General features: G+C 42.8%; 1 protein-coding gene and 1 long non-coding RNA gene across 2 annotated transcripts in view; both read left to right on the top strand.

The window, feature by feature from the left end:
• LOC137521345 (2,7-anhydro-N-acetylneuraminate hydratase-like) overlaps window positions 1-8512 on the top strand; it is a 272083-nt gene extending 263571 nt beyond the window's left edge. Inside the window, exons 14-15 of the mRNA XM_068240474.1 lie at window positions 2826-2990; window positions 8241-8512. Coding sequence (XP_068096575.1) covers window positions 2826-2990; window positions 8241-8366 — 291 coding nt within the window. The 3' untranslated portion in view covers window positions 8367-8512. The remainder of the gene's footprint in view (window positions 1-2825; window positions 2991-8240) is intronic.
• A 1394-nt stretch (window positions 8513-9906) lies between these two features.
• On the top strand, window positions 9907-11310 carry LOC137521347 (uncharacterized). Its single transcript, XR_011022103.1, has 2 exons — window positions 9907-10951; window positions 11061-11310. It is a non-coding gene; the product is annotated as an uncharacterized lncRNA (long non-coding RNA).
• The last annotated feature ends 2181 nt before the right edge of the window (window positions 11311-13491 follow it).

Genomic DNA, 13491 nt, shown 5'->3' with positions numbered 1-13491 from the left:
AGGTTCATTGTATCTCAGGGACTCCCTGTATTACTGTATGCATCCCCGCCATATGGCACATCATTTATATTCTCTAGTGTTAGGGGGTTTTGTTTTTATTAGCCGCAAAAGCACAGCGTCTGTTGCACGTGACTAAATGTCCTGACACCTCATAGCACTGTGTGTAGCCATGGCTATAAAGTCATTTCCTGGCCTAACAGGAGTGTGACGAGGGAGCGGAGTGGGGAGCACTAGGGAGAGCGTGGAGCAAGTCCACTGATGATAGAAGGCAGGTACGTTTGCCTATTGCAAATCTGTGCAATATTTTACTAGTTTCAATGGTTTTCCATACGCCCGCACCATAGCCCTGTTTCCTGCCCAATACAATTTGCTGACAACCCCCCCTCCCCCCCCCCCTAAACCCGACCAACCCTCCTCCCCTGGATGTCCAGAAATGTTTGGACTGGAAAGCGGTCCCCAGGCCGAAAAAGGTTGGGGAGCCCTGCACTATGGAGAAGGGTAGGGGGTGGATATAAAAAGCTGTAACAAAGTATGGGGGTACTAGATTTTGCCTTGCCTCTCATAGGAAATTCTGCCTACGCTCTTACTTCAACAGCTTGTGTTAAATAAATGATTATTAGCTTTAGAGGAAAACACAGTTTCTGTCGAAGTGTTTTTGTCTGTTGCTGTGTGTGAACTATTGCACCTTACATCATTAGAGTCTGTAAGTGATTATTTGTGTAAATTACTTTGTTGCTGAAGGAACACACACAATAATGTGCTTCTGGTAACATATAACACCAACAAAAGTATTTAAAAGAAGCACAAAGAGCCCTGAATCACCAAGTGAAATTCTAAAAGTAGATTTTGAAAACAAATGAAACAAAAATTGTATCTGGTTATGTATTTATTGAAAATGATCCAATAACATACCTGCATGTGGTAAAAGGAAGAGAACGCTTTGGTTTATTGTATAATTTGAGGGCAAGATCAGAGTGTGGTGTTTTCAGATAATGGGATGTCAGTCGGCTTTGAGTAGGAGTCCCTGTCTGATTTGAAGATTGTGGATCCAGCAAAACCTGATCACACACACACAATAAAATTGTGGATGTGTATCCTGGTTCAAACCAAAGGTGGTGCCTGAGGACCTCAGAACAAGTTGTTGATGCCCATAAAACTGGAAAAGTTTACAAGACCTTCTCTAAAGAGTTTGTACTCAAACTGCCTGACTATTGATGAAGTTCAATTGAGAGATATTCACGACCATTGTCACCTCTACCCAGAAGAGGTCAAATATCAAAGATCAAACCAACTGCAAGTCCTGTACTAGCCTTAGTGGTTAGAAAGGAACCCAGGGTATCTTCTGAAGGCATGTCTCATGTTGGTGAAAGCTGATGGTTACAGGTCGCATGCCCACACTGGAGGAGATCAAGGGCTTGACTCACTAACCGAGTAAAAAAGAGTTTTCCGGCGCTAAGCCGGCTAATGTGCCTTATCTGAGGTTAGTGTGCCTTATCTGAGGTTAGTGTGCCTTATCTGAGGTTAGTGTGCCTTATCTGAACTTAGTGCCCCTTAAGTAGCTTTGTGCACACTAAAAGATGCACAAAGCTACATCGCGCACTGCACCGCGCACAGCGTAATCTTTGCTCACGGTGCAACGCGATGCGACGGTGCAGTGCGCAATGTAGCTTTGTGCATCTTTTAGTGTGCACAAAGCTACTTAAGGGGCACTAAGTTCAGATAAGGCACACTAACCTCAGATAAGGTTAGCGCTGTAGTTTGTGGCCACTAAGTGATAAGGCACACTAACCGGCTTAATGCCGGTTAGTGAATCAAGGCCCAAGCATCTTGGGTCATAAAAAGGCTGTTGTGACCGGGGCACCTGCACTTGCCTCATCACTTCTCCCACCACCAATGGTCTAATAGTGACTCCATTACTTGGGGGGGGGGGTCGAATGTGTGACACAGTGGGATGAGGAGCAGTGATGCTTGTGATGCAGTAATCTAATCCGTGTAAAAGGAGTAGTGCACATTATTGCAGTGCCTACAGCATGCACTCCTTTTCACCACCTGTTGTGGCCACACCTTCTCTTTGCTGTGCCGCACATCTACCATTAGGCCCAGGACACACAGTAGCGGTGTTTACAATTCCTGAAATCACTTTGATTTCCGGAATCGCGAGTACCGTGATTTTTAGTGCCAAATCCCAGAGTAATTGCAATTTGCCTGTAATTGACGTGAATGCAATAGCGTCGAAAAAATTGCAAAAATGCTACAGGACCCGCAGTTGCGATTTGTAGCCAAACGCAGGCCTTTTTGATTATTGGGCTGGCTGAGGAGGATAATTGCAGAGTTTGCTGTTAATGTTAGGAGTAGGTAGGGGATGTTAGTGTTAGGAGTTGGTGGGGGAAGGTTAGTGTTAGGAACAGATAATGGGAGGTTAGTGTTAGTAGTAGGTGAGGGGACAGTAGTGTTAGGCATAGATAGGGGAGGGTTAGTGTGATAATCGGGGTACAGAGGGCAATAGTAGAATATCTGTGTAATTACTGATATTCTACTATCCAGGATTATAGAAAAGCAGTAAATAATCAATATTCTCCTTTTGGGGATAGTAGATTGGTAAAATTACAGATTATTCTAATATTGGTATTACCTGGCACCCATTTTTCCTTGCGCCTCTATTGCATGTACATTGTTAGACAGGCAATCAAAAATGTTCACTATGTCAGAAATGGCAGCCTCAATACTCCTTTCATATTTTCTTTTAAGATATCTGAATCCGCCTACTTCTAATCCTATTAATGGTGATCTTTCTGATGCTAACACTCTCCAATGTTTTTCTGTAGGGGGAGTTGCGCTGTCATGGAGGCAAAACCATTGAAGTGTTTGATTTTGCAACATCTAAGCAAACCACGCACAATGTAAGGAAGGCTGCATTTATCCCTCCATTCCTAGGAGGTCATGAAGGTTCTGATTACTTCCTCATGGATGCCTTCATCTCTGCTGTTGCAGTAAGTATGTTGCAGTGTGCTATTGATAATAGTCAACTATGTTACATGATCAAATGGGGTTTTTTGGGGGGGAGGGGGGTATTTTGCATTATTTGGTGCAAGCCATCATCTGGTAATTGCTGCAGTTGCATCTACTGACTTCTGCTTGTCTCTCTATCCCACTTCTAACTTCTTCACAGCTGAGTGCTTATATTTTCACACCCTACAAAAAAACTGAGTGACAGTTTAACTAAGCTGATGATCTTCAGTAATTGACGTGGCAAAAAAGCACCAATCACCTGTATGCCCAGCCCTGGCTTCAACTGTGCAATCTGCATGGCATGATGGTTTCTAGGGGTTGGTGCACAGGTTGTGCCCCCTCAAACATGTAGGGGCTGGCGAGAGGAAAACACTTTGCAGCATGAAGCTTATGGCGACAGAATTAGAAATATTTTCCACACATGTACCTATATAGGGCAGATTAAAATGGCCTTTTCATGCAATCTACAGTGGAGGAAATAATTATTTGACCCCTCACTGATTTTGTAAGTTTGTCCAATGACAAAGAAATGAAAAGTCTCAGAACAGTATCATTCCAATGGTAGGTTTATTTTAACAGTGGCAGATAGCACATCAAAAGGAAAATCGAAAAAATAACCTTAAATAAAAGATAGCAACTGATTTGCATTTCATTGAGTGAAATAAGTTTTTGAACCCTCTAACAATAAAAGACTTAATACTTAGTGGAAAAGCCCTTGTTTGCAAGCACAGAGGTCAAATGTTTCTTGTAATTGATGACCAAGTTTGCACACATTTTAGGAGGAATGTTGGTCCACTCCTCTTTGCAGATCATCTCTAAATCCCTAAGGTTTCGAGGCTGTCTCTGTGCAACTCTGAGCTTGAGCTCCCTCCATAGGTTTTCTATTGGATTAAGGTCCGGAGACTGACTAGGCCACTCCATGACCTTAATGTGCTTCTTCTTGAGCCACTCCTTTGTTGCCTTTGCTGTATGTTTTGGGTCATTGTCGTGCTGGAACACCCATCCACGACCCATTTTCAGTTTCCTTGCAGAGGGAAGGAGGTTGTCGTTCAGGATTTCACGATACATGGCTCCGTCCATTTTCCTGTATTAGCGATTAAGTTGTCCTGTGCCCTTAGCAGAAAAACACCCCCAAAGCAAAATGCTTCCACCCCCATGCTTGACGGTGGGGACGGTGTTTTGGGGGTCATAGGCAGCATTTTTCTTCCTCCAAACACAGCGAGTTGAGTTAATGCCAAAGAGCTCTATTTTGGTCTCATCAGACCACAGCACCTTCTCCCAGTCACTCACAGAATCATTCAGGTGTTCATTGGCAAACTTCAGACAGGCCTGCACATGTGCCTTCTTGAGCAGGGGGACCTTGCGAGCCCTGCAGGATTTTAATCCATTGCGGTGTAATGTGTTTCCAATGGTTTTCTTGGTGACTGTGGTCCCTGCTAATTTGAGGTCATTCACTAACTCCTCCCGTGTAGTTCTAGGATGCTTTTTCACCTTTCTCAGAACCATTGACACCCCACGAGGTGAGATCTTGCGTGGAGCCCCAGAGCGAGGTCGATTGATGGTCATTTTGTGCTCCTTCCATTTTCGAACAATCGCACCAACAGTTGTCACCTTCTCTCCCAGCTTCTTGCTAATGGTTTTGTAGCCCATTCCAGCCTTGTGCAGGTCTATAATTTTGTCTCTGACATCCTTGGACAGCTCTTTGGTCTTTCCCATGTTGGAGAGTTTGGAGTCTGCTTGATTGATTGATTCTGTGGACAGGTGTCTTTTATACAGGTGACTAGTTAAGACAGGTGTCCTTAATGAGGGTGACTAATTGAGTAGAAGTGTCTAACCACTCTGTGGAAGAAAGAACTCTTAATGGTTGGTAGGGGTTCAAAAACTTATTTCACTCAATGATATGCAAATCAGTTGCTATCTTTTATTTAAGGTTATTTTTTCGATTTTCCTTTTGATGTGCTATCTGCCACTGTTAAAATAAACCTACCATTGAAATGATACTGTTCTGAGACTTTTCATTTCTTTATCATTGGACAAACTTACAAAATCAGTGAGGGGTCAAATAATTATTTCCTCCACTGTATGTACAGTACACATCTATGACAGATACTCTTTCTAAGGCAAAATAAGAAAACTGTGTGTGTATAGCAATGTAAACCACTTGCATTTCTTTTAGTAAATGAAAGAATTTTCAGGATCACCTAATGAGGCGTGCATCTTGCAGTACACAGAACTGTAATTTACAAGCCCTACTGCATAGAGCCAAATTAATCCATGCCATGTACTGATGCGAATCAAACAATCTTAAACAGTCTGTATGCATGTTGGATTATTCTGGCTCTGCACAAATTAACAAGCTGACACATCATTGCATTCCAGCGGTTCTGGAGGTGTGCTTCTAAGGGTAACAATGGTTAATTTGCATATATTCAGCAGTGTTGCACTGGGAGACGTCTCAAGCTCACTCCAACCTGAATTATCGCAAATTCTTTCTGTTTTAAGAAAGCAAACGTTTGTTTTTTTTAGTAATTTAAAAAGGGATAGTAATTTATAGTGTAGTCACTGAATTTGTTGTATGTTTTCAAGATTCCGGATTATTATTGAATTGGGCAACTGATTATTCAGAGGATGAACTATGTGGTTTACACCATTACCTGTGCATGTGACTATATATATATATATATATATATATATATATATATATATATATATATATATATATATATATATATGTTGGGAAAACTGTTGATCAGATGGAAGAATGGCTTGTTGAACACTGTAGGTCCGTTAAGGCAGGCAAGGGGGCAGCAAAATTAAAAGATCATGTCAGAAAACAGCATAAAGAATAAAGAGATCCCTGCCATTTGCGATTGTGATGACTTAAAAACAAGTTTTTTTTCAGTAAACGGGGTGACAATCATAAATATTTAGTGAGACAATGATGTGTCTGGATCATGAAACTTGATGCTTAGTGATCATTAGACTTTTTAATGACAAAATTAGCCTTTTTCCTCTGTGCTAGAGATGGGCCGAACATCAAATTTAAGATTCGCTAACGCGAATCTCCGCAAAGATTCGCAGACAGGCGAATCTCCGCATACTTCAAAGGGCAGGCATATTCTAAAACCTACAGGGACTGTTTATGGCCACAAAAGTGATGAAAAAGTTGTTTCAAGGGGTCTAACACTCGGATGGGGGCATGGCAGAGGGTGATCTATGGCAAAAGTCCCACCAAAAATTATGTAATTTATGCGTGTTTTTATCTGTTAGGGTAGACATCACATTACAATCCTAAATTGGTGGAATAAAGTGCTTTAAATGCAGTGTTCCCCAACCCTGTCCTCAAGGCCCACCAACAGTGCATGTTTTGTGGAAATCCACAGAGGTGGTTAATCAGCTCTGCTGAGATGTTAATTATCTAACCTGTGCATGTTTGTGGTTTTCTACAAAACATGTACTGTTGGTGGGCCTTGAGGACAGGGATGGGGAACTGTGCTTTAAAATGTCCGGCGTGTGTATACGTCCATAAGGTAGTGTAAGGGTTACGCCGGCTTCACACTGACAAATAAAACGCAGCGTTTAACACACTGCAGTCTGCAAACAACTGCAAATACCTTTAGTGATTGCATCAGGTGTGCATATCTTTGTTTTTACTAGTTGACACCTCCAGGACATAAATGTTAGTCCTCTCAGTGGCAATCTTTGTGTAGTGGTGTGTAGTGGTCATTGTGTTTGTCCGCACAATCGTGGGAGTGCAGGCAATCGTGGATTTCCAGCCTCTATGGTCAGGCTGAGGTAGTTCAATGACAGTTAAGTTGGAGAGGCATGATACAGGGTGCAGTAGGGGATACTAGATGCCAATAGTGGTGGTGAAGGATTATTGTGTTATGGTAGGTGCACTACTAGGACCAGCAGACCTGTCTCCAACAGCTAACTGTGTACTGGACACAGAGCAGCAATAAAATAAATACAATAGCAAGAGAAACGATGTAACAGCCCTAAGAACGACTTAGCTATTCGGGACAATGTGGTAGCAGCAAGAATCAGCACTCAGGACACAGAGCACAGGCCTATCTAACGCCCACCCTCTCAGCAGCACACTATCCCTGATCTGCCTAGCACAGAAGCCAAATACTGCCTGCAAAATGGCTGCTGTGCTGGCTTTCTGATGGGGGGGAGTCGGTGCAGGTGGGAGGGATGGTTGATTAGCTGCTATGTGTCTACTGACTCTGGGGTGAGGGGTCAAAGTTTGGCTCCATTATAATGTATAGGGGGCGAATCGAACACCCTATATGTTCGCCTGGGGCACTTGTTCGCTGCAAACTATTCGCCGGGCGAATAGTTCGGCCCATCTCTACGCTTTGCTGCCTTTGCACCCTGTGAGCTTGTGGCTAGCATGGCTAAGTTAATTTTATGACCATGGCATTAGATTTTTTAATGGATACAATTAAAGGTTACATTTAATACAGAGCTGTGTATCCACTGCCTCCCCTACCCTCCTTTTACAGCTATACTGAGGCTGTCAACTAGTGACAGCAGCTGGAACGGGTGCATGCTACAGCAACAGCAAGCAGAATAATAGATGTCATCAGGTTCAGGTCAAGGCAGGCCGCAATTAAGATGATTGTATACAGGCCAAGGTCATGGCAAGCAAAAATCAGGAGAAAACTGGCCAATATCCATATCAAGACTTATGGTATGTATACACACACACTGTTACGGTCACCCACAGGGATTGGAACTTTTGTGCCAGTGCTGGAACTGCTGCCCAAAGTGATAGGTAAACATTGTAAAATATTTACTTTATGTATGTAGCTTTAAACCTCAAACCCTGGTTTCAGCTATACACCCTGCAAGGTATAATGGACTCCTGGGTGTTGTGTCAGGTTGTAGCCCTGGCATCTGTTGTCAGGGACAGATATGAGGAATAGAAAGGACGAGGCAAATAACTATACACATGCCAGAGTTGGGGCATGCTGAGTTCAGCTGTTTGAATAAGATATCTAATTGGTTGCTCTGCCAAATTTTCCGAACTTTGCTCTAATTTTCCTTGTACCTACATTGATGAAATGTCCTTGTACAGTGTATATTGTTTTCAGTATCAGTCTGTTAGCGTTCTGTCTGCTGACTTGCATTGGGGGAACAGCAACAGTCCTCTCCGCATGCAATCTGTATAATTCAAATAGTGGCTATAGAAATGTTCTCAAGTTTTATCTGGTGTTTCTTTACAGGATAATGATCCATCACTTATTCAGACCGGACCAGATGACACTCTGCGCAGTCACCTGCTGGTGTTTCATGCTGAGAAATCCCGGAAGGAGAGCACAGTGGTGCACTTAGACAACGATAGAGCATAACAGCCAGGACCATTTGTAGCGCTCTGCCACATGCGCCTGTTCATCAGCCGTGTTTAATCGGTCCAGATTTTCAGAGGAGGCTACCTTGATATATTGCACTTCAAGAGAGAGCCCAGTTCCATAAAAATTTTGATTTTAGTTTTGAATAGAGTGGAAAGGAGCTAGAACCTCTTTTAAATGTTATCGTGGTCCTGTGTCTTTGAGACAGATCATTATTTCTCTCTAGACAGAAATGGAGAAATGGTGTCTAGAGCAGTGATCTGCAAACTTGACTCTCCAGCTGTTAAGAAACTACAAGTCCCACAATGCATTGTGGGAGTCAGACAGCCACAGTCATGGTTCATAAAGGCAAATGCATTGTGGGACTTGTAGTTTCTTAACAGCTGGAGAGCCAAGTTTGCAGATCACTGGTCTAGAGTGACACAGATAACAACAGATAGACCGTATTTGTAGAAAAGGAAGAGTGAGGCTTGGTTCCCACTAGAGTGGAATATGGAAATTTTTTGTCCGCACTCTGCTTATCGAGTGAACGGCTCCTATTTTATAAATGGTAGTCGTTCGCACTTGTCACACTGCAATGGATCCGCAAATCCTGTGCAGTAAGTGGTCCGCACTTCTGTGCAGTCCGTGATAATCCCACACAGCGAATGCGTTCCCCCATATAGCCTATGGGGGAGCGCATCTATCCCGGACTCCAGCCGGACCATGGTAGACCATCGAAGTGGACACTACAATGTCCGCTCCACTGTCTGCATGTGATCTGGCTACAAGTGGAAACAGAGGCTTATGCCTGGTATGCCCCATGCAATTTCCTATCAGAAAGATTGGTCGAATTGATTATTTCTGACGGGTCCAATATGATTTCTGGTTGTTCTTCTGATTGATTTTGTACAGAAGTGATTGGAAAATTGATCAGATAAATGATCGGAAATCAGATTGGACCTGTTGGAAATAATCGATTCGACTGGTCTACTTAATGGGAAATTGCATGGTGTGTACCAGGCTTTAGAATCACTGACTCGTTTTTAGCACTGATCATTATTTCCTGTGCTTGAGATAACCATTGTTGTGTAGATTAAATCTGTAAAGCTCCATTAACCTCCTTGTCGGTTATCACGAGGCAGGCTCTGGGTGAAAAAAACAAGCCAGGAGCGGTAACCCAGAGGGTGACTTGTGGTAGCCGCCGGCAGGACTGTGCAGAGCTTTATGCGCAGCGGGTGTCTTCACTCACATCCTGGGTGAGCCAGACACCGGCAGCCATTCTCCTTCCTGTCCTCCGAGTCTCTACATCCCTCGGGTGAGATCGCCATTTGTCGTCATGACCACAGACGGCGATCTCACTACAGGGTTACATCGCCACCCGGAGGATGGAGGGAGAACTGCAGCGCTGGATCCCAGGAAGATGAGTAAGTGCTGGGGCCCGCTTCAGATCTCTCTGCAATGTGATCCCCCCTGGTATTGGGGTCTAAAATCCTGCAAAAAAAAGCACCGCTTTTAGACCCTAAAATCCAGAAAGAATCAGACCGCCAGGGGGGGGGGGGGGGGGGTCAAGGTCTCAGAGATAGGAAGTAATGAGACACAGGCAACAATAACTGCTCCCAAAATATTGTAAGAAGTAACTATTCAAATTGTTTCTTCTTGGAACTGGGCTTTAATGTCTAGAGGAATGTATAAATGCCTTTATCTATAATGGCCCCCCTCACTGCTGGTAGTAGTCCAGGACTGGGGGTCAGGCAGCCTGGAAGGAGCATTGTTGTTTCCTCTGGCCACTAAGGGGCGGCACTTTGTAGACTTGACAGCAGGCTTTACATACATGGCAGCAGAAAGAGTCTACCAAGTTGTGTCTGCCTAGCTTGTATCCTGTACCAGCTGGAGAGAGCATCAGGAGTGTCTATATCAACAATGTGCCTTCAGGCTTCTAGGCTTCCTGGTCTGATATACTTTGGTATACTTTTTCATATGTGCGTTAATATTCTGGCAAAGTATAGACAGGAAGCACAATTATTATTTTACAGCAAGCATATTGTATGTTTTATATATCTGTCATACTGGAGAATGCTTCATTGCTACAGCCTACAAAGGTATTTGTATCAGACGTCAAGGTCTGTTCACACTATATGCATTCCAGTACATTTTCCAGTACATGTGTATACTGTGATGCACTGTGATGTGCTTTCTGGTAGACAGTACATCACTGTTCCCACTTTCCTGTGTGTGTGTTGTGTGTGTGTTGGGCCACTCGGATGCACTTACGGATGATTCTGATTGGCCCATTTCCAAGCGGTGTACAATTTGCGTTAAATTTGTTTGCAAGCTAGTATAATTAGCACCTCATTGACCATCTCTATTCATGAGCAGATTTGTAACTTGAAAATGTTTGTAATTACTTCATCAATCTCTAAGCTTTAATGGTGCAGGTGATGCTCAAATGGCAGCATCCCGTGCAGATATTAGGCTGTTTAAGGGAGGTCTCAGACTACTAGCAACGGAAATCACATACCTAATACGTTGTAAAGAGATCCTATGTACTGGCACTGTGCATTGACAGAACCACACCTGACTCCTGCTTAAACCGACATGCCAAAGTGAGTACATTCCTTCTGAATTTCTGAAAGATAACTGGCCATACTGTGATTTATTAGATGGATACCTCAATTACAAATCCAGTTTACTTATAATTACTGTTGTTTGCAGGAAGACAACTCCCATAGATGAGACAGCACAGTAATCACAGTAATACCAAGATGTAACAGGAACAGCATCTGTGGAACAACCGCAATAGAGATGGTTGAGTTGAGCAGCAGAGTCCAGGGCAGACTGGAGTGGTACCAACTGGTCTGTTAGAGCACAGAGAAGTGTTTCTATTGGCAGCTGATGCAGCCTCTCCTCCCATCTCTCTATGTATTGTACATAAGTAAATAAATACATAAAATATTGCTCAACACGTTCATAGTTTTTTTTAGTCTCATTTTACATGAAAGGCATTTAGACAGTGAAACCTGCAAACAAATGTCCATGTATTCTGAAGTAAGATCTATCTGCGTTGCCCATAACAACCAACTCCATGCTGCATAGTAAGAACAGAATACATCTGGCCTGCAGAATATTGTACTGTTAGGGCCTGTTTCCACTACACGCGGATTCTGGATGCAGAAAAACTGACTTCAATTAATGCCTATGTGCCTGTTTCCACTAACGTGTTCATTGTATGGGAAACAATGCATGATGCAGTAATCTGAAAATCGCGTTTAGTGGAAACAGGCCCATAGGCATTCATTGGATTGGAGTCAGTTTTTCTGCATCCATAATCCGCGTGTAGTGGAAACAGGCACTAAATAGCCACATCCAGAAATCTAGATGCAGAAAAACTGTTGCAGAATTAGTGGAAATAGGCCCTTAGGCATCAGTAAAAGCAGGGGGGGGGGGGGGGGGGGTTTGAATCGGGATGATAGCATTTATCGCCTAGCTTAAAGTGGACCTAAACTCTTGCACTGGATGGATAGAAGGAAAACAGAGAGAAATACAATACAATACAATACAATAACATTTCTATAGCGCTTTTCTCCCATAGGACTCAAAGCGCTTAGGCTCTCTCAGATTCAGTAGTTAGTAGGATGAAGTATTCACACAACAAAAGTTATATTGCACCCGGTATGTATTTAGAGTTTAGTTTAACTCCCCCTCATTTGTGACTAAGCATAATTTGTAGTTTGATCCCTTAGCTGTGTCAGCTGAATGCCATGGCAGAGAGCTCATTTGTTAATACCGGATGTTAACGATATGTCTGCTTCCTTGAAAGCAGGAAGTAGACAAACTGCAGATTTATTGCAGGATTTGTATCAGCTGTTACAAAGAAATGTTCTTCTGTAAAGGTTATAATGCTGTTGCTTTTAGAGCTGGGATTAAGTTCTGCATTCAGGTCCCCTATAAAAAAAATATTAAGCTCTTAGCTAATGGGCCTTTTACAGACTGTGTGCATACAGGAATTGAGTCTGAAGAAGGCTGATTATCTGGAATCTTACTCTTTTTCTTTTAAGCTAGCCAATAAGTTGTATCATGTTGATTTAAAACTTCCTGCTTTTATCTGGTCACTAATGCTGGGCATACACGGGCCGATGCGTCCTTATCAATCGAGCCGCTGATGGCTCGATTGATCATTTCCGACAGGTCCGATGACCCGCCGGATCTATACCCCGCGAGCGGGAATCGATCCGGTCGCTCGCGGGGACGCGGCGGGAGTCGATCCGGCGGCTTATCGAGCCTCCGGGTCGACTCGTGTATGCCCAGCATTAGACTGAACAGAATTATTTCTTAATTTCCGTTGAGTCTATTTTATAAATGATTGCCAATGTACTTTCCTGTGTAACTAAAAGTCAGTAGTGAATAGTAGAGCAGATAACTTACCCTGTAGTCATGTGTAAGTAAAGTCTTACTTTTAATGGCTTACCCCAGACTGAGGGCCATATGCAATTCACTTTTTCACCTGAGTTTTCTCCTGGGTGATATTTTTAAACTTGTCAATAAAATGCCTTTTAAGCCACCAGAAAGCAAGAAAATACTCAACAAAAATTTTGATAGTATCTTTTCACCTACTTTTTGGTACTTTTTTAGTTGAAAAGTGATGAAAAGTTATTTTAAATCGAAGATGAAAAATTATCTCCTAAGAGAAAAGTCAGGTGAAAGAGTGAATTGCATATGGGCCTGAATGTATAAAGTAAGCATGCAATCCCTTGATTGCTTTTCTGTGACCAAATCTACCCTTCTGTATATATTGTACAAGCCCTCCAGTGGGACTGGACAGTGTACTGGTTATAGACACCAACTTTGGCATAGGAGATCGGGGTTTTGGCTGGAGACAAAAAGGAGACCTTGATTGAGACTCAACACTCCTGGGTGGCCTACTAAGAATATGCTTTCTAAAGTACTTGGAGTTCAACAGTAGAAAAGTGCTATGACATTTCATTTCTCACCTGAAATACTGCCAAGGTGACATTAAAAGGGAGAGCTCTATAGTGTTCTGACCACAACTGTGGAGGAAATTCAAAGTCAGAAATTATATGTTATCGTCCACCCAAAACTGGCTAATCAGGTTAGGATAGAGGTGACTCTTTAAAATTGTAATTAT

The sequence above is a fragment of the Hyperolius riggenbachi genome, chromosome 6 (genome assembly GCF_040937935.1).
Source record: "Hyperolius riggenbachi isolate aHypRig1 chromosome 6, aHypRig1.pri, whole genome shotgun sequence".
Classification (NCBI taxonomy): domain Eukaryota; kingdom Metazoa; phylum Chordata; class Amphibia; order Anura; family Hyperoliidae; genus Hyperolius; species Hyperolius riggenbachi.
The sequence above is the reverse complement of the archived record's forward strand: the minus strand, read 5'-3'. Positions and strand labels throughout refer to the sequence as shown.